Source organism: Equus quagga, chromosome 13 (genome assembly GCF_021613505.1).
Source record: "Equus quagga isolate Etosha38 chromosome 13, UCLA_HA_Equagga_1.0, whole genome shotgun sequence".
Lineage (NCBI taxonomy): Eukaryota > Metazoa > Chordata > Mammalia > Perissodactyla > Equidae > Equus > Equus quagga.
The window spans coordinates 31,971,840-31,991,529 of NC_060279.1; the positions used below are offsets into that span (position 1 = coordinate 31,971,840).

Here is a 19,690-nt window from a genome sequence, read left to right on the forward strand (position 1 = left end):
GCATAACCTTGACAAAGACAGCACACAAAAGTAAGCAACAGACCAACCTAAGTTATAATTTTAAATGCAAAAACTCTTAACGAAGTTCTAAGAAATAGAATCCAACACTTTTAAACGCTGGTATATCACAACCAAGTAAGATTTAATATAGAAATGCAAATATGGTGCGAATGGGAAATCTGTTAATATAATCCATCACAGCTATAGATGAAATGAGAAAAATGTATGATTATCTTAACAGATTCCAGGAATCTATTCAATAAAATCAATACTATTTCCTGATTAAACACACACATACACACAGAGCTATGTAGGAGGAGAAGAACATTTCCTTAACATGATGTAGCACATGTTCCTTCGACAAAGAGCCAACATCATACTCAAGGGTAAAACACACAAAAGAACAAGTTCAGTCACCATTTCTGTTGGAAATTGTTCTGGAAGTTCTAGATAACTTGGTAAATGAGAAGAAAAATACAGGAATACTTATCATTTTCATTCGTTGATTCTTTGGACTGATATGAGACTATGAAATGTTTAGAACAAATGAGAGTTTAGCAATGGTTGAAATTCTGTATCTATAAACTACTAAAAATATAACATATATGTATAGTTTTCTATACTATATGTAAGTAAATAAAATATATATAACTATAAACCAATATGCCAGTAATAGATAAGTTAAAACATATAATGAAAAAATTATAGTAATAAGAAATGTAACTAGAAATCAACAATAAAAATGATGGCCCACGTGAAGAAAACTCTACTACAGGATGCAAAAAAAAGACATGAATAAATGGGGAAATTCCATGTTATAAAGACATCAATTATCCTATAATTAACTGATAAATTGAATAAAATTTTATCTCTTGGAACTTTGCAAACTTAATCCAAGTTTCATCTAGAAAAGTAAACTTGATGGGAAAGTCAAGAAAATATTGAAAAAAAGAGTAATGATTAAAGGCTGCACAGGAAAAATCTCAAAAATCCTTTAAAGCAACAATGATTAAATCGTGTGGTTTTGATATCTGAATGGAAAGAAGCATTAGAGGAGCAGGAAATAGAGATCCACAACAAGAACAAAGCTATAAAGATGGAGGAGTTTCTAAAGACGGCATTGCTGACATGGTAGGGAAATGATGACTTGTTCAAGGAAATTGGCAGAGGCATCGAGTGAATTACTGAAAAAAAAAAGGATCAAGTTGAAGGTTTACTTCATACCATATGTCAAAATCGAACTCTGGAAATATCAAGGAGTTAAATAAAAACAGAAAACCATAAGAAAAATAACTAATATAGATGAATAATTTCATAATCTGGAGACATGGAAGACCATGAGTCTAACACAACAGCCAGTAACTATAAAGGAAAAAATGTATTTCACTTGATAAAAATGGAAGAAAAATCTATGTAATTTTTAAAAGCTAATGACAAAATGAGAAAATATTTGAAAAGGGTATAAAAGAAAAAATTGTTTCTATTCATAATATTAAAAGATTTCTTTCAACAAAAAGAATAGAAAAATGTAGAAACATTCTTCAAATTCACCAAAGAAGAAATACAAATGGACCAAAAATATATGAACAGAGTTTAGACTCGCTGATATTCAAAGAATTGCAGATTCCATTAAGAAAATGGAATATTTATGTAATTAACAAGGAGAAGGAAAAGGATATCTTCAAACACGTTTAATTATGATCAAACTGCTTTAATCTTTATAGGAGACGATGTAAGGGAAATCTGAAAAATTGTTCCTCAAATGCCTTTGACTCAGCCCTTGCCATTGGAGGAATTTACCATTAAGAAATAGTCAGAAATACACAAAATGTTTAATATGAGGATGTTTTTGGTCAATCACTCCCAATCTCTGTTCTAGCTTTGGTGATAAAGCTCTATCAATGGAAATGTATTTAGATTCATCATCTATCATCCCAGGAGACAAAACGCTTCCCCATGTTTTCCAGATTTCCCTATAGATCAAGTCTCGAGCTTTTGCTGTCTTAATGGAATTCCTTCCAGGCTTCTTTGTACCTTTGACATAGTTAGACCTTGTGAGAACAACATAATTACCATGTTTAGAAAAATTTGATGACAGGACAGTTTCTTTACCTGAACTCCAATTTTAAAAGTCAGATGGAAAAAGAGAGACGAAGGGAGGGGTTTTTGCAAATTAGCCATCACATAAAACTCACCTTGATGGACTACCTCAGTGCTGGAAAGAGCAAAGAAAACCAGTAGTTTCCTTAGGCGGCAAACATCCTGAAGCCGTATCTTTACCTCGGCACCTGGAGACTTTAAGAGTAAATCTGCTTTTATTTTTCTTCTTGCTACAGGTTTGTTTTATGACCTTTATTTCCTTGAAGATGCTGGGGCTTAATGCGATTTTTAAAATTTTATCTTATGCCACATAACTGCATGATAAGAAAAATATCCTTATGTTCCATATACGCAATCAAAAGATAAAGGCTAACTAGTTAATATGGAATATTCACAAGGGAAGGAAAAATAGACCAAGAATTTATTAAAAGAGCAACTCATTACCATTTCCAGTGGAGCAGAAGACAGGTTGGGGACAGTGTTGGCTGTATATGTGGAGAGAGATTTGGCCCACTGGGGTTTTTGGGGGGTTTCTTTCCGGTGAGGGGATAAATGGACAGAGGTGATTGGGAACTAGAGTTGAAGGGGAGCTGCTGGAGGAGGGAGGGGATATAAATGATTGAGGACCCCTATAACACACTGAACACAGATTGTATGTGCTAATAGCTTCTTATTTCAACAGTCAAGGAATTCAAATACTCTGAAGAAAAGTATTTGACTAGATATTTTTGATATTTGAAAGGTGATTTTTCAAACATACACATATATACCTAATGGAAACATAATAAGCTTGGGATTTAGAAACGAACACTGAGTATTTGGATCTGCTTTTCAAATTAATAAACGCAATATTCTTTATGCATCTATTTCTGATTTCATTTTCTTGGATAATATAGACTCATTCTGCTATTCTGTAGTCCAGGGCCGTGGCTGACATTAAAATCCTGTTAAATTCTTGGAACATCTATTCGTTACCTGGTGTTAACAGGAGGATTATTTAGGTACTCGCTGTGGTCATTGGGTAAACTCATTGCTTATAGCCTTTGCATGCATTTTCAAGCAGTAGCAACACATCAGCGGTATGGGGTTATGTTAGTAAGCCTTAAATTTAAAAAGCTTACTAAGGAGCTCTCTATCGAAAAATAGTCTCATAGTTTAATAGCTGCTCCAATCCACCATAACATAAAGTTGTTAAAATGCAGTACAGAATTCCATTCAATATCTCCCTCAATTCAGAGCAGAGAGCAAAGATATGGGGAAGAAATCAGCAGTTGGTAAACTAAGGAGACATCTCTTAAGAAATTCTGTTACCTTGTGGTTCAGCTGAGTGGTAGAGGAGAAAACATTACCTTGTAGAGTGAGGAGAGAAGTAGCGTCCTCAGAGGCACTTGTAGGTAAGTAGCATTTCTGAATATCTGTTAATGTTGCTTAGTCCACATATTTTCTTTGCACCATCCTTTGAAAAAGTGCACTGCCTGATCTGATCTCTGATACTGATACTTGCTCTGATAGTGGTGCCTAATGCTTCCTCTCCAACTGCAGTATATCTTTTGCACCCTTTGGGCACCCACTCACAAAGCTTCTCTCATTTATCTTCAAAAACAGCCAGTGTGCACCTGCCTCAGGCAATCTTGGAATTCTCTTTCAGATATTCACATGGCTTGATCCCTCACTTCCTGCTTAAATGTCATCAGTGAGCCCTTCCCTGACCATTTTATAGAAAATAATACCCTCCCTCCTTTATTCATTATAGACCCTACCCTGCTTCATTTTTCTCCGTAGTATGTATTATCATCTGGCTTACTACATGTTTACTTATTTGTTTAGTCTCTACCTCATCAGAACGTTTTTGAGGAACTGTCTGATCTGTTCATGGCTCTATCAGCCCCACTAAGGTGGTGTTTGGCACATAGTAGGTACCCAGTAAATATTTATTGAATGGATGAATAGCGGGATATTAATCTCTGACATGAAGGCAGTTGGACTGTTTTTCTAAAGACCACTTAAATTTACACAGCTCACACTCTGCCCCAAGGAGAGTGATACTTACTTGATGAAATGCTCACTTGGGGTTTTCTTTTTTCCCCTACTTCAGACCCTATCATGGGGAAAAAGTCGAAATTCTTTGGCCTAAATAAAGTAAACTGTGGAAAAGTACCCAACCTGAGTGTTCCAACAAGCAGATAGTAGTAGTGGGAGGAATTAAATGTCAGTTTGGACAAAATCTATGTATGACAAGATTTTTCAGAGTATATGTGTGTGTGTGTGTGTAAATGTATCAGGTAGATGGAAGCCATCCAAAAATGTAAAAGTGAAGTCATGTGACTAGGGATATTTTAGAAGTCAAATCTTTTTTTAAATATACTTTATACTGGAAAATGAGAAAGCCTTTGTGAGGTACGATTTTCTGTCCCTCGGAGAGCCTTTGAATGACATAACCCCTTTAAGTAGGATTTTCGTTAAATGCATTAACTAGCAATTTTAGAAAAAAAACCCCTTGCAGTATAGGAAAAATTACTTGACAATAAAAATCTGATTTTACGCTAATACTTTTCTTGATGCAAGACTCAATGCCGGGAAAAAGAGTCGCAGTGATTGGTGCTGGCATCAGCGGGTTAGGCGCCATTAAGATATGTCTGGAAGAGGGCCTGGAGCCTACCTGTTTTGAGAGAAGCAATGACATTGGAGGACTGTGGAGATACGAGGTAACTATGAATAGATTTAATGCTTCTATCCGTGCGCTGACATTTTTTCCATATCTGGGAAATAGGAATGAAAGGATTACAGCACTAATTTATCCTTCAGTTACCAGCATAATAGTTGTAATTTTATTAGTACATACATCTGTGCATTAAATCTCCGTCTTTCCTTGCCCCGGAAGGATGACGTTGCATTAGTTCTTCTTCCTTTCAGAGTCTAGCCCCTTGGAGGAGAAACGTGTGCTTGCTCTCCCCTCCTGTCGCCGCCATTGTTACATGATGGGCAACTCAGCACTTTCCAAAAATTGCTGTCCCTGTTGTTACTGATCAAAGCTGTCAAATCAAATGGACTTCCTGTCCAGAATTTTCTTGCTTTCTCAAGGGGATCTAATAATGTTAAAAGCCAACTCCTTTTTAAAACACTGGTCCCTACCTTCTGAGATTTCATGATCTTTTCTTTCTCAATATTTTTCCACTTGGCTTCTAAGTGTGGCTGATTGTGGCTCTATTCTCAGTCTTCTGGTCTTTCACCTTTTTGCAAGTTCTTTAGGATGCTTCGTTATCCCCCCTTGGCTTTAGCTACCACGTATGTGCTGATACAAGACCCCTATACTTTTATCTTCAGCCCAGTAGCATACATGTATTAGTGAGGGCAACTAACACTAACTGTCCCACAGACAAACCCTAAAATCTCGAGAGCTTAGCACAATAATAGTTTTGTGCTGCATCGTAGTAATATGTGATTAAGTGGCCCTTCTCCAACTTATAGTTATACCCTTGGACCGTAGGGCCTCCAAGATTGCCACGGAAGGGAAAAGAAGGAAAAAGAAAGCATACCAACCCTTAAGTGAGTACATCTAGCCTAGAGGTGGTGGTGCTGCCTGCTTTTGCTAATCTCTGAGATGTCTCACCAAACCTCATTGGTTTTCAGGGCTTTCATTACCTGTGTGACCAGTTCCCTGCATTACATTCCCTACTTCAAGTATTGAGAGTAGTTTCCATGTTTCTGGTTGGACCCTGACAGATACAGACACATCTCCAGGAAAGCTTCTCCAGCCTTGCAGCCTGATGTCCACAGCACCCTTTGCTCACATCCACTATTATTCCTATCACACTGCATGAGAGTGTTGATTTCCTGTGTAGGGTTTGTAAGGCATTTTGTGTGCATTATTTGGTCTCCACAGCAACACTGTGAGATAGGCAAGCATTTATTTACAGGTAAAGAAATAGATTTCGAAAATGATTTGATATCAAATTCCTTGTCCAAGCCATGCAATGATTTATCTCAAGGACCAAATCAAAATTCCAAAAAATACCACATCAAATCACTGATTCCACTAGTGATGCCCATATTTTAAGCTTTTACTTATTAAAAATGCTGATTATATTTGCAGAGATTATCCTTATTAAGAGGGGTATTTTTGTATATGAGTGTTTCATCACGATGGGCTTTATTAATAAACAATGTTCATTTTGAAGAAGAAAGTGCATACTTTGATTTGTTCTTAAAGTTGATATAGTTTAGCGGGAATTAAATTTCTTATTTCCTGGCTTCCAGTTTAGAGGTACATGCATTACTGTAGCTTCGTAATACCATTCATAGTACATGCATTATTGATCCTATATTTCACCAATATTGCACATAAGATGCAGAAAAAAAATAAACCCCTTCAGATTGTGTTTTATGTGTACATATATGAAAACGATTATATTTTAGGATTGCAATAAATTCTTCTAGGAGAAAATAACATATTTTCAGTGATGGTGTGTTTTTTCCTTAGCCTTAAATTACTTCGGTATCTAGCCTTCATTTTGAAAAAATCAAGAATGTCTGCTAATGCACATAACAGATATTATATGTTGTATGGGCTGCCGTTATAACCTGAAAAGTGAGGATAATAATGTGCTTCACAGGATTGAATTAGGTAATGTATGTGAAAAACCCTTTAGAAAATATAACAGTAAATGCTGAAGTACTATATACCTATCTGTATTGTATAAATAAGTAGATAACATAGAAATAGAGAGAGAGATACTGAAAGATTGAGAGACTAAGTCTGAAGGATATACATCAAAACATTTAAAGTGATCATCATGAGTGATATATTCTCTGTAACTTTCTGTAAAATTGTAATAAGCATGCTGCTTTTATAATTAGAAAAAAAAGCCAATAAAAAGAAGGGAATAAAGAAAGTCTAATGTAATCATGCTCTTTCTTCTTTTCGGTCACTCACTATAAGAGCTCGGACTTCTCAGATACCCTCTGCCCGGGACTCTCTGGTCACCCCACAATCCAGGACTCTGACCCCATCAAGCTCTGTGGGCCAGGAAGCAGCCCCAACTTCCCCTGCTCATTTTCACTCTCTGGTGATCTACGTACGTTTTTCTTTTCATGTCCTTTCCGTCTTCTTTTCACGTTCTTGTGTTTGTTCCCCAGCAAAATTACCTGCTCTTTTCAATTATTTACCACAAGCTAACAGAAAAGCGACTTTAGTTTCTTTGAAAGAATTTATCCCAGGAGCCTCATAATTTGGCAAATAAAGTACTTATTTTTTAACTGTTAGTCTTGTATTCTAAAAGGACAGTGGGTGTCCTTTTTTGGTAGGAGAAGGTTGAAGCTGGTAGGCCAAGTATCTATAAATCTGTTACCAGCAACGCTTTGAAGGAGATGACAGCCTTCAGTGATTATCCCTTCCCTGATCACTTTCCCAACTACTTGCATAATTCCAAAATCATGGAGTATATCAGGATGTACCTCAAACACTTTCACCTGAAGAAGCACATCCAGGTTCTGCTAAGTGGGACACAGAACACTCAGCATGTGTGGAACCCTCTGGGTAAAGAGCCAGGCCAGGGCAAAGCGCAGTAAGCCATATTCAGTCTTGGAGCTTAGCTTTGTGTACATCTCCAGTGAAGTCAGCAAGAGCTCCTCTCCTCACTTCTTTCAGGAAAAAAGTAAAGTGGATTGGCTGAAATGCCAAACTGTGCACCTGGTGTTGGCTCACCGCTAACTACATTCAGGACCACAGCTGGGAACAAACCGGGCTACATCTCTGCTATAAAAGGCCTGGTGGGCTGGTGGTGTAGTGGTTGGGTTCTCACACTCAGCTTTGGTGGCCCTGGGTTTGAGGGTTCCGATCCTGGGCGAGGACCTAAGCACCACTGGTCAGGCCATGCTATGGCAGTGTCCCACATACAAAATAGAGGAAGATTGCCACAGATGTTAGCTCAGTGGCAATCTTCCTCAGGCAAAAAGAGAAAGACTGGTAAGAGATCTTCCTCACCAAAAAAAAAAAAAAAGGCCTAGTAGGGAAACCAGTTATAAAGGAACTCTTTCACAAAACCTGAGAGGAGAGTAGCTGTAACCAAACTTATTCTTTGCGTTCTTGGACAGGACGGCAACTGTGCAGAGTGGTCCCAAGTCTGGGTTTGTCTCTTTCGCAGTCAAAGATGTGCAGTGTGAGGAAGCACTCCGACTTCTCTTCCACAGGACAGTGCGATGTTGTGGTTGAGGTTGAAGGGAAGCAGAAATTCTTTGTCTTTGATGGGGTTATGGTGTGTACTGGCCTTTATACCAATCCCTTCTTGCCACTCCAGAACTTTCCAGGTATGTCATACTGAATGCTAAGGCACAGGTGTTGGGTTTTATCATTGTTGCAGTTATTACTTTTCAAGAAAGTTTATAACTCTGAAAGTCACCTTATTTTCTAAATAAATATTATTTTTTCTGATTATAAGTAAGGCATGCACTTTCAAGTTTCATTCAAATAATACATAAAGTTATAAAATTGAAAATTAAAGTTACTAATACACTATTACCACCAGTTCTGGGCTGTTTCAAGACAAAAGTGCTACATTTACCACAACTGGAAGGCAAAGTGTGGGAATCGTTTTGTGTCAGTAATAGTTTGGAGTAAATAGTGAGATCAAAGCTACAGAAAATTAAATATTAAGATTTAACTTTGTGCCTGAATGTGTATGTATTGCATGATGAATATAAATATCTATGTGCTAGTGTCACTAAGCATCTTAGAGGAGACCACAATGCTATTATTTACTATTTGGAAACTTAAGCACCCTGCATATAAGGAACGGTGCAGGAATAATTTACCTGCATAAGATCTCCCTGTTTATCTCTAGAAGCGGGATGTATACTCAGTCTTCTCAAAGAAGGTTGAACCTGAGATTCCTTCGAGGTTCTCAGGAGTTTCTAGTCTGCTCCACTTTCACTGCTATGAGTGTCTGTTTCCTGGTATACGAGAAGATAGAGGAGATTAAAATTGGTCAAGAGAGGTCTATTAGTTAATCAGTTAGTTAGTTCATTAGAGATTTAAGTATTCCTGTATTCATTCATTCAACATTCATTCAAGAAATACCTATTGAGCACCAACTGTGTGCCAGAGACTCAGCAGAGAACAAAACAGATGAAATTTCTGTCCCCAAGGAGTGTGCATGGCAGTAATCGGAGACAGACACAAATGGGATAAATATGTGGGAGGCAATAACTGTGAAGAGAAACATTTATCAGGGAAGGGGGAGGTATTTTAGGGATGGGGGCTGTGCTGCAAGATTAGATAGGGTGGCCATGTAAGGCTTCAGTGAGAAAGGGACATTTGAACAAATACTCAAAGGAGTTGAGGAAGTGATGCAGATATCTGGGGAAAGCACAATGCAGAAGGAAGAGTAAGTGCAAAGCCCTCAGGTGGAAGTGTGCCTGACAGGTCCAATGTGGGAGGAGTAGAAGAAAGAGTAGGAAGGAGATGATGTCAGAGAATGATATTGGTGGGTCAGATAAAGAAGAGCCTTAAAGGCCCTTGTTTGGACTCTGGTTTTAACTTTGAGTGAAGTGGGAGCTGTTGGGAGGTTTTGAGCAGAGGAGTGGCATGCTCCAATCATTTTGGCTGCTATGTTGACAATAGTTGTGGAAGGAGGTGATAAAGGTGAAAGCAGGGAGACCAGGGGCAGGCTCTTGCACTAATTCAGGTGAGAAATCCTGGTGGTTTGGACCAGGATGGTGGCAGTAGTGACATAAAGAAGTACTTGGATCCTGAGTATAGTTTGAATATAGAGATGCCACAATTTTCTGATGGACCAGATACGAGATGTGATAGAAAGAGAGGCATCAAGGATAACTCTAATCTTGTCAAACTGAGCATGGAAGTTGCCATTTCCCGAAATGGGGAAGGCTGTGGGAAGAAGAGCTGATTCTGCCCGTACGAGGGAGAAAGATTGAGGAGGCCACAATGTGACAAGGTTGTGATGCTCACTGAAAATGGGAGAGGATGGGATGGGATTGAAGACATTCAAAGAAGAGCATTAAAATTATTTTTCAAGTACTTATTATGTTATAGGAATATTTTAAGGGGTGCTTATACCATTCCTATGAGATAGGTGAAACGATTTCCATTTTACACATTACAAATGCTGCTAATAGAGAAAGAGCTGAGATTCATGCCTAGGTTTGTTTGGTCTCAAAGTCTTCTCTCATATTGACCCACAGAGCAAAGGGTTCATTCTGGAAGAGAGGAGAAATGTTTTCTCCTGGGGAAAGGAGACAGAGGAAGGATGGATGAAAATACTTCTGGTGTTGAAGAGCTCACATAAGGTCTTTGTTGTTTCATAAAATGAGAAGAAAAGCTGTTTTCAGGGAGTGAGAGAGATTGCAGTGGGGCCAAGGAGGGGGGAAATAATTGAAAAAGCTGCAGTCAGAAATTTGATAGACAATAGAATTGGGCCAAATTGGTGTTTGGGAACTATTAGATTCATGCCAGGAGTTCTATAGGTGAATGTTGAAGAACTGCTTCCAGGGGAAAGCTGAAGTTTTGGAGCGGATTCTGTACGGAAAATGCAACAGGGCAAGGAATGAACCACAATCAGCACTGAGTAAGGCTGTCGAGTGTCACAGGAGGAGCAAATGAAGCCGTTTATGTGCAGGCCCTCATGTTGTTTAAAAGATGCAATGCTGTGAAATCAACCAACTTTTGTGGCTTTGCCACAAGAGGTTTCTGTTTAAGTCAGAGCAAATTTTTAGGCAAAATAAGTTCTTCCATCATCTCGGCTTCAGATCCTGTGGGTGATGTTGGAGCATTGGTCCCCAGTAGGAGAGCAGAGTGGATGGTGCAAAGCAGGAAGGATGCACTAGGCCTAGGAAGAGATGGAAACAACCTAGACAGAGAGGCAGCTTGGGCTGGGAAAGGAAGACAGCGAATCGGGTCCACAGCAGTAGTTGTAAATAACAAGGATGACAGATGAGGAAGATGTGTTACTTAAACAGGAGCCAAGCTCCTCTTGGAAGGCTTTGCAGGGTATAGCTAAGTAAAAAGGAGGCAGAAATGAGATGTCTGAGATTCTTAGAAACCTGGGAATTTGAGCATAGAATTTGTGGTCTAGAACCAGACTGTAGAAGGATTCATTTTGTCTCATGATGTTGGACAGGCAGAGTCCACAGACCAGCAACAGCAGACCAGCAAATGAGAGGTTTAAATAAGATTTAAAATAGGCCTTTGAGTTCAGTAATAAGCTTTAGAATACACCAGCAGTTAAAAAAAATAAAATAATGGCCAACACTTGAGCAATTCTGTTCTTGCCCATAGGAATCAAGAAGTTCAAAGGTCAGTATATGCACAGCGGGGAATACAAGACTCCAGAGGAATTTAGGGGCAAGAAAATCATTGTGGTCGGCATTGGAAATTCTGGAATTGATTTGGCCATCGAACTCAGTCATGTAGTTGCACAGGTTTGGTTTCTAAAATTCCCTTTCCTGAGATGCAAACTGCCTACTGCCCGCTGAGATGTGAGCATTGCATGGAATGTGTGTAGTGTGTACCCACACACTGGTTCAATCCTGATTGTTATTTACCTCTTTACACCTTTTTCTCGGTAGACATCTCAGCAATTCATTCCCCCAAAAATTGAGCATGGAATAAAAATAAATATTTCAAATTTTAGTGACTGCCATATTGTTTATTTTTACCAGAGTGCGGAGGTTTCATCAGCTCAGCCAAGAATTAAAAAAATGAACATGTCAGAAAACCTTTTTTTAAATCCCTTTATTTTAAGTTGACACGACACTTGATGCCATCTCCCAACTCTGATTCCTTCTATACTTAGATTTCTAGGGATGCAGATTAACTAAGCATTCTAGATACAATAATAATGTAATTAGCAGATAAATAGAATCTTATGTGTCAATTTGATGATCTCTAGTCTTCATGCATCACTGTTTTTTGTGGTTTTTTTCCCTGCTTTTTATTCCCAAATCCCCCCGGTACATAGTTGTATACTCTAGTTGTGGGTCCTTCTAGTTGTGGCATGTGGGATGCCACCTCAGCGTGGCCTGATGAGCGGTGCCATGTCCACGCCCAGGATCCGAACCAGTGAAACTCTGGGCCGCTGAAGCGGAGCATACGAACTTAACCACTCGGCCACGGAGCCGGCCCCAGTCACTGTGTTTTTCCAGAATTTGAAATTTAAGAGAGTGCAGGCATCAAACGCTACGTTGGAGAAGGCTCAAAAGAGATAGTGGGTGAAATCCAGAGGAAGCCTTGGGGAGATCTCTGGAGCTGTAAGCAACAAGTCAGGTGTGCGAGTGTGTGTGAGATCTGTTGGTCTACCTGTCTTTGACAATGGAGGAACTCTTCATGCTAAAAAGGCAAGAGAGTTCTTATCCATTTCTCCTCATAAGTCAAATGAGAGATATCAGAAGAACTGAGAAAAGGATCCTATGAAAGGACACTGCTATATTGTGAGGAATCTATTTTTCATTTATTTGCATTCTCTCCTAGGTGTTTCTCAGCACAAGGCAGGTTGCATGGATTTGGAACCGGGTCTGGGATAATGGGATGCCTATGGACACTGTTCTCTTCACTCGTTTTAACAGTGTCGTCAACAAATTTTACCCTACATTCTTAATCAACAAATGGGCAGAGGATAAATTAAACCTTCGATTTAACCACAACATTTATGGTTTGCTACATCAACACAGGTATGTTCTAGGATTTTTAAAACATAATTTTGCCTCTGCCTTTTGAGTCAGCAGGTCAGACTTGGAACATATGGGTAGTTTATAGTTCATGTTTTACCACCTTGAAAATAGACTTCAACTATCTTAGGAGAACGTTAATCATTTCCTTTCTCACGTTTCTTTCGACCGTTCTACTTACTTACTTAGAGGAAAGAAATAAAGTTTCAGGAGATGGTGGCAGCTTCATCTGTCTCCATCCTTCATGTTTTCAGGCTACTAGTCACCTCTTCTCTGGACTCAGAGACCTTCAAATGATGGACAAGCAGTAGATGGTATATTATGTCATAAAAATCAACTATTTTTCCAGGCTAAAAGAATGACTCAGGAATCCAGTAAGATTCCAGCAGTAAGATGGGAGACTTGAGGGACAGAGGAGTCCTTGGAGATGCAACACATGCTTTCTTTGCCTTGACCAGAACTCTGGAACCAGATAGCTGTAGTTTGAATCCTGGCTTCATTACTTACCAGCTGTGCGATATTGTCAGATTTACTTAACTGTTTGTGCCTCACTTTCCTGATATATAAAATGAGAATAACATTAACACCAACTCAGAGGACTGTTCTGAGCATTCAAGAGGAAAATATATGTACACCTGATGCTAGTACCCAGCACATAGTCAATGCTCAACGATTTTGTGGTGTTTTATTATATTATTAATTTTCTGACTATATTAAAATTATACTTATGGGATTTTAATTTTTGAAGGTGACTGAGTGATGACATAGAGAGGCCAATGCCATTGAAAGAAGAATTTATTACTTACATTTTCTGAGAGGAGACACGCTGGGCCATGTAGGGCCACATAGGAGCACCAGGTTTGGTCAGACAGGAGAGAAGCAAGGGAAAAAGCTGAGGCCAGAGCCTTTAGTTTCCATGGGAAAGGGAAGGCAGGGCAGGTAAACAGTTTAGAATTGGCTAGTTTAAATACTTTTGGCTGCTTTGGCCTAGAGCGGTGGCCTCTGGTTGCCTGGTTCCTGGCCCTGGGATGATTTAGGACAGGGGAAATATTAGCTTGGTGTATGAGAGTTAGATAAAGAGTTGGTTGGGGCTATGGACTTGGAATTGCTTGGTTTGCTCCCGGCAGAGCCCTTTGCCATCTCTAAGAACTGGCTAGCCCTGAGAGGGTCAGCCTCTCCCTGGCCAGCAAGCTTTTCAAGATGAGAAAACATCATAAAATACAGAAAATAAAAAAAAAACATGATTATATGTTGGCATTTGGTTTCTAGCTTGAATGACTGAAAAGAGAGTGTACTATCCTACAAAGGTAAGGAATTTAGAAGGAAAGCAACTTTGGAAGGTATGGGGAGGCTGGTTGCTGATTTAAGGTTTAGAAATCTGTGTTTGGGATACTTGTGAGGTAGGGGGTTAGACTTAGAGTCATCAGCCCTGGGGAGGTATATCAGAGACCCAGTGCTGGAGGGTGTGATTGCCAGAATTGGGAAGAGGGAGACCGGTGAAGTTTGAACAGGTACTTCTGGTATTCTCACTTGTACTCACACACACATCTCCATGCACACACTCTTCTCCCCATGTTGGCTTAAGAAACAATGATCCAGGGGGAAAAGACAGAAGGTCTAGATCAGAAGCTAAGGACTCCCAAATGTTAACGGAGAAGGTGAAGAAGGGTAGCCATTAAAAACACTGAGCAGGAAAGTATACATGGAGAGGTAGGAGCATTTGTATTAAGGACAGGGAAATAAGAAGGAAAACATTTTGAGGAAGGAATGGTCAACAGTGTTGAGAGTAGTAAGTCAACAAATATTATCTGAGCCCTTCTGTGTGTTCCTTATTACCCTCAATAAATACATAGTGGAACCACAAAAATCTGAGGAAGACAATGAAAATAATGAAGGGAGACTGAAGGTCTGCCACATGAAGGCAGTCGAAATCTGCAGATATAATGGGTATGAGAAAAGGGTGAATGTGGATTCACTGAATATTTGAATACAAACTAGTAGGAAATACCCGTGAAGCAGAAAGGAGTAAAATGCGAGACGAATATAAGCATATACATTATATGATTAATACAAACATGGTGTTGATAGAATAAAACTTTGCTTAAAATGTTAGGAAAGATAAAGAGAACTATTTCCCCTTTAGTTGAATCCATATTCATCCAAGTATAAAGAATATAAATATATGTCAGTTAAAATATTTTATTAAAATCATGGATGATAAATTTATTTTGTCCTTGTTGGTAAAGAAAAGGTATTTTAGTTATGTGTGTGTATATATATACATATATATATATATATGTGTGTGTATATATACAGAACACTGGACCTGCCATCACCAGCCCAGTTTTAACCAAAGTCTAGTGTTTACCTGCCATATGACTTTGGGGTAGTTATGTATTTTCTCTTTCGTGTTTTATGTTGATAAAATGCAATGTCTTTTCGCCTTTCTGTTGTGAAGTATAAATGGAGAAACATGTAAAATTGACTATCTTTACAGCCTAGATACATTTAATATATTTTTGAGTACCTACTATGGTCAAGAGGGTTCTGGGTACTAGGAGTAGAATGATGACAATGCCAGATAGAGGCCTAGCTCTTGCTGATCCTCCTTTCTAGTAGGGGAGAAACCAACAAGTCTATATGTAGTGCAATGATGTGGAGTAATACGTGCTGTGAAGAAACATTAAGGATGGTTGGGGAGAGAAATATTTTTATAGATGGAGTGGTTATGGAATGCTTGTATGATGAGAGACATTTGAATCGAGATCTGAAGGAAGTGAGGAGGCAAGTTTTGAGAGAATATCTGAGTTATCTGAAAGAATAACACTTTAGGCAGAAGAAACACCAAGTTCAAAGGCAGGAATGAGCATGATTTATTCAAAGAGCAAGGAGTCCAGTGTAGCTAGAGTCCTAGGGGAGGGGGATAGCGGTAGGAAATATGTTCAGAGAGGTAGGCAGGGGACGGATCACATGGATTTTAGGATTAGGGCATGGTGATAATCTTGGATTTTATTTTGGGGGAAATAGAAACCTGTTGGGGGAATAATTTTACACTTTAAAAAGATCATTCAGGCTGGAGAGTATAGAAGAAATTGCAGGGAGTCCAGCGTGGAAGCAGGGACTATTAACAGTGTTAAAATTACATAACATTGATAAAATTTATAAAAGTGATAGACAGGTTCTCAAAATAAAATGGAAATCAGAATACGATCTGATTTTCCTCTTCCAATGTGAACACTTTGCCAACTGCTTTAAAAAATCTCTCCTCAAAAAATTGTTTTAAAGAAGTTAGATATCAATATATTACTTGTATAAACTTATATATCACCTTTCAAAATCTTCTCTTTGCATATAGTAAGCATGAAATAAATATTGTTGGCTTTCTGATCAATACAGTGTTTATTCAGTAAATAATTCAGAAAAAGCATTGAGCAAAAGAAATCTTTTGTAAAACAAAAATATAGGTCTTTCATTTTTTCAGCTAAACTAAAAAATATTTTAAGTATTTTCTCAGTTCAACTCCTTTCCAAAATAACTTACATTAATTTTTCTGAATTTCAAATTTTATTCTTCGGATATCTGAGCCATCACTCTTCTTTCGCTGATGATCTACCCAATCACATAATTTCTGGAAGAGTTCTGATAAAACCAAATATTGGAGAGTTCACAGAGACATTGGCCATCTTTGAAGATGGCACAGAAGAAGACCTTGATGTTGTTATCTTTGCCACAGGATATACTTTCTCTTTTCCCTTTTTGGGAAACGACTCAACAGTTCTAGACAGTCAGTGCTCCATGTTAAAATTTGTCTTCCCTCCTCAGCAAGAGAAACCAACACTAGCTTTCATTGGCATCCTCCAACCAGTGGGACCACCATTCCCACATCAGAACTCCAGAGCCGATGGGCTATTTGTGTATTCAAGGGTATGTGCTGACCTTAAACATATTTATAAAAGATGGCCATCCAGATAGTGTGATTTCAGATGCATTGCAAAGGTCTTTTGCTGTAAAATATATCTGAAGTTAACCTTTACAGTGTCTGAAATTCTGCAACTTGAGATTTGTTACTTCAGTATTTGATATCTATTTAATCTTTAGGATTCTTGTATGAAAATGAAGGTTGAAAAACTACTACCTTAAGCTATCATCAAATGACAATTTATTGGCAAGTAATTCTTTAGAGCACTTCAGGGAGGTATGTAGTACAGGAAGTGAGGGCAGTAGAAGAAAGATCTCAACCTAAAGTATAGATGGAAAATAACAGTTATCTTTCTTCCCAGTGTTGCTAGGATCATTCTGGAATGAATGAAGGTTAGCTATTGTCATCATAATTCTTTATTATTATTCTCTACTATATCATCAATTCTAAGGTTGAGAGTAAATTGATGAAGACAGCTTCAAAACATACCTTTATGAAACGAGGCCAATCACATTGTAATAATTCTGATCACTTGTGTGCTTCTCCTTTAAAAAGTTTCCCATGTTTTCCTGGAACATGGCTGTGTTTCTCAAAATGTAGGATTTCACCCATCAAAGAAATGAAGGAGAATTGTAGGGAGGTGCCTTCCATGAGTTATAATGGAAAGTTAAGAATAAATCTCTGTTCAACAAAAACAATCAGGAGACAATGAATCACCATTAGTAGCTACAATATACATTTGCAAACTAAGTCATCACATAAATGAACAAGTTTAACTTTTTGCTTAAAGGAAAGCCAGAGAGAATACTCTGGTAATGGGACTACACACGTACTATTTTGTGTTTTGTCAGTTAAATGTGACTGCCTTCAGTCCATCCCTCTTTGTGGGCTTTGAGGGCTGCTAGCCAACACATGAACTCATTAAAGGACACGTAAGGCACACGCACCCGATAACACAAAGAGTGGAGGGCATTCCAGAGCGACTCCTGGATCCATTTCCCCGACTCCTGTGCTACCTCACCCATGATGTTTTCTAGCAAACTGACCCTCGGGGTATCCATTTCTTCCTGAAACCACATCTTCTCCATAAGAAAGCCATGTTCAAATTTGGAATTTCTTTTCTAGGACTGAACAAATTACCTTCGATGGGTGTCATGATGGCGAACATAAGGAAGAAGAGAAGAAAAATTGAAAAAGAGTAAGAAACTTGCTTTCTGGTGAAAGTCAATTGAAAGTGGTTAGGTGGAGTTGTTTGCCTATCAAGTATTCTTCATATTTTTCTTATCATAGAGTTTGAGTCTATTTGCCTAGATGAGATCTCAAATGATCACTTTTTTATTTCCTCTTAACCAAGCATAATATCATATCTGGAATGTGTATGGGATGGAATGGGTACAGAATTGCCCAACATGGAAACCTCGGAGCTTTGTTTAAAGTTCATGGAACACTAGACACAGCAGACAATTATAAATTTATGTCACATCAAAGCCTGAGAGATGTAAACCATGTGAAAATGTAAAATGAAATAAAGAACTGTTTCACTCTTTTAAGGAGTTGGAAAGATAAATCAATGTGAGAAATGAGTTGGCAAATCATAATAGAATCCTATTAAAATTCTAACCTGAGGTTAGAAACTTGTAGGTTGTGCCAAATCTTCTTAATGAAAAATTATTCTCAACCGTTGTCATTGGGAATGCAATTTACTTCTATTCAACAAACATCAGCTGCGGATCTACAAGGTAAATGTCATAGCATGTTCTCTAGATCTAAAGGCTTCATCCTCAGAATAGTCAGTTATCCAGTAAGTTTGGTTTAAGAATGTGGGCCAGGAATTTCATGTCAGTAATACGGAAAATCAAATTAGTGTCACACATACCTAAATAACTGGCCTGTGAAATTCATATATCATATTCCTCACCACTGATTTACCAAAATGAGATTACGTCTTGAATGAGAATCAAGTGCAGGGCCAAAGTACAAGATTTAGGAAAAGAATGTCATTAATAACACAAAAATCTTCTGAAGCCCACCAATTACTATCTGAGACCATTGGAGGGATTTAAAGGGAAAAAAGTCTGCTGAATAAATATATTGTTAGAAACCAGTGAGACCATGATCACTGAAAACAAGAAAACTCATTTTATCTCTCACTTTTTTGGCAAAATCATCAGTAACTGTTAATTCTTTTCACCACAGATTATCCCCTTATACAAGGTCCACCATGTTTTAGAGGAAATTGTACTCGGAGGGATGGAAGTTGTTATCTGACTTGTTTCTGACTTTTTTCCCTTCTGATTTCAGAATGCTGAATAATCCTCGTAACATATTCAGAGTGCAGTAGGTGGATTACAAGGATGAAATTGCCTCTGAAGCAGGAGTGAAGCCCAATCTGTTCTCACTCTTCCTGAGGGATCCAAAACTGTTTAAGGAAGTTTTCTTTGGGCCATGCACACCTTACCAGTATCGCGTACAGGGGCCAGGGAAGTGGGCTGGGGCCCAGGCAGCCATCTTGACCCAGAAAAAGTGTATCATCAAGCCCCTGAGGACCCGCATCCTCATCCGTAACCAGCCTCTATACTCTGTGCTATTTTGGCTTAAAATTGTCTGTTCAGCTCTTCTCCTCTTTGTTCTCACTTTAGTCATTATTAAAGGATAATCTTCCTATGATGATTATTATATTGTAGGCTAACAGTGATGCACACCAATTAAGAGACTGGGCACGTGAAAGTGTTTATTCCTCAGTTCAGATCAGGCTAATGCAGTGAATTATCTAATAATTCCAAAATTTCTGATGCATGAGAATTTTGGCAAAACTGGAAATTTCTTAAACAGAGATTTCAAATGAAGTGGTTTGAATGAAACTTTGCTTTGGAAGTACATATTTAATTTCTATAATATGACAAATGTTCTTCAGTTACACCAACGTCTCCTAGGCCTCCGTTTATAGTAAACACACAGTTTGTCAGCTAATTGCAATTGGAAAATTTTTTG

At 38.3% G+C, this 19,690-nt stretch overlaps 1 protein-coding gene across 1 annotated transcript; it reads left to right on the forward strand.

Annotated features, from left to right (window-relative positions):
• Positions 1 to 4,670: 4,670 nt before the first annotated feature.
• Positions 4,671 to 19,355, forward strand: LOC124250158 (flavin-containing monooxygenase 5-like). Its single transcript, XM_046682000.1, is given in 9 exon segments — positions 4,671 to 4,805; positions 7,405 to 7,587; positions 8,244 to 8,406; positions 11,393 to 11,535; positions 12,584 to 12,782; positions 16,355 to 16,648; positions 16,651 to 16,704; positions 17,825 to 17,897; positions 19,001 to 19,355. Coding segments are annotated over 9 exon segments (1,599 nt in total).
• Positions 19,356 to 19,690: the final 335 nt, after the last annotated feature.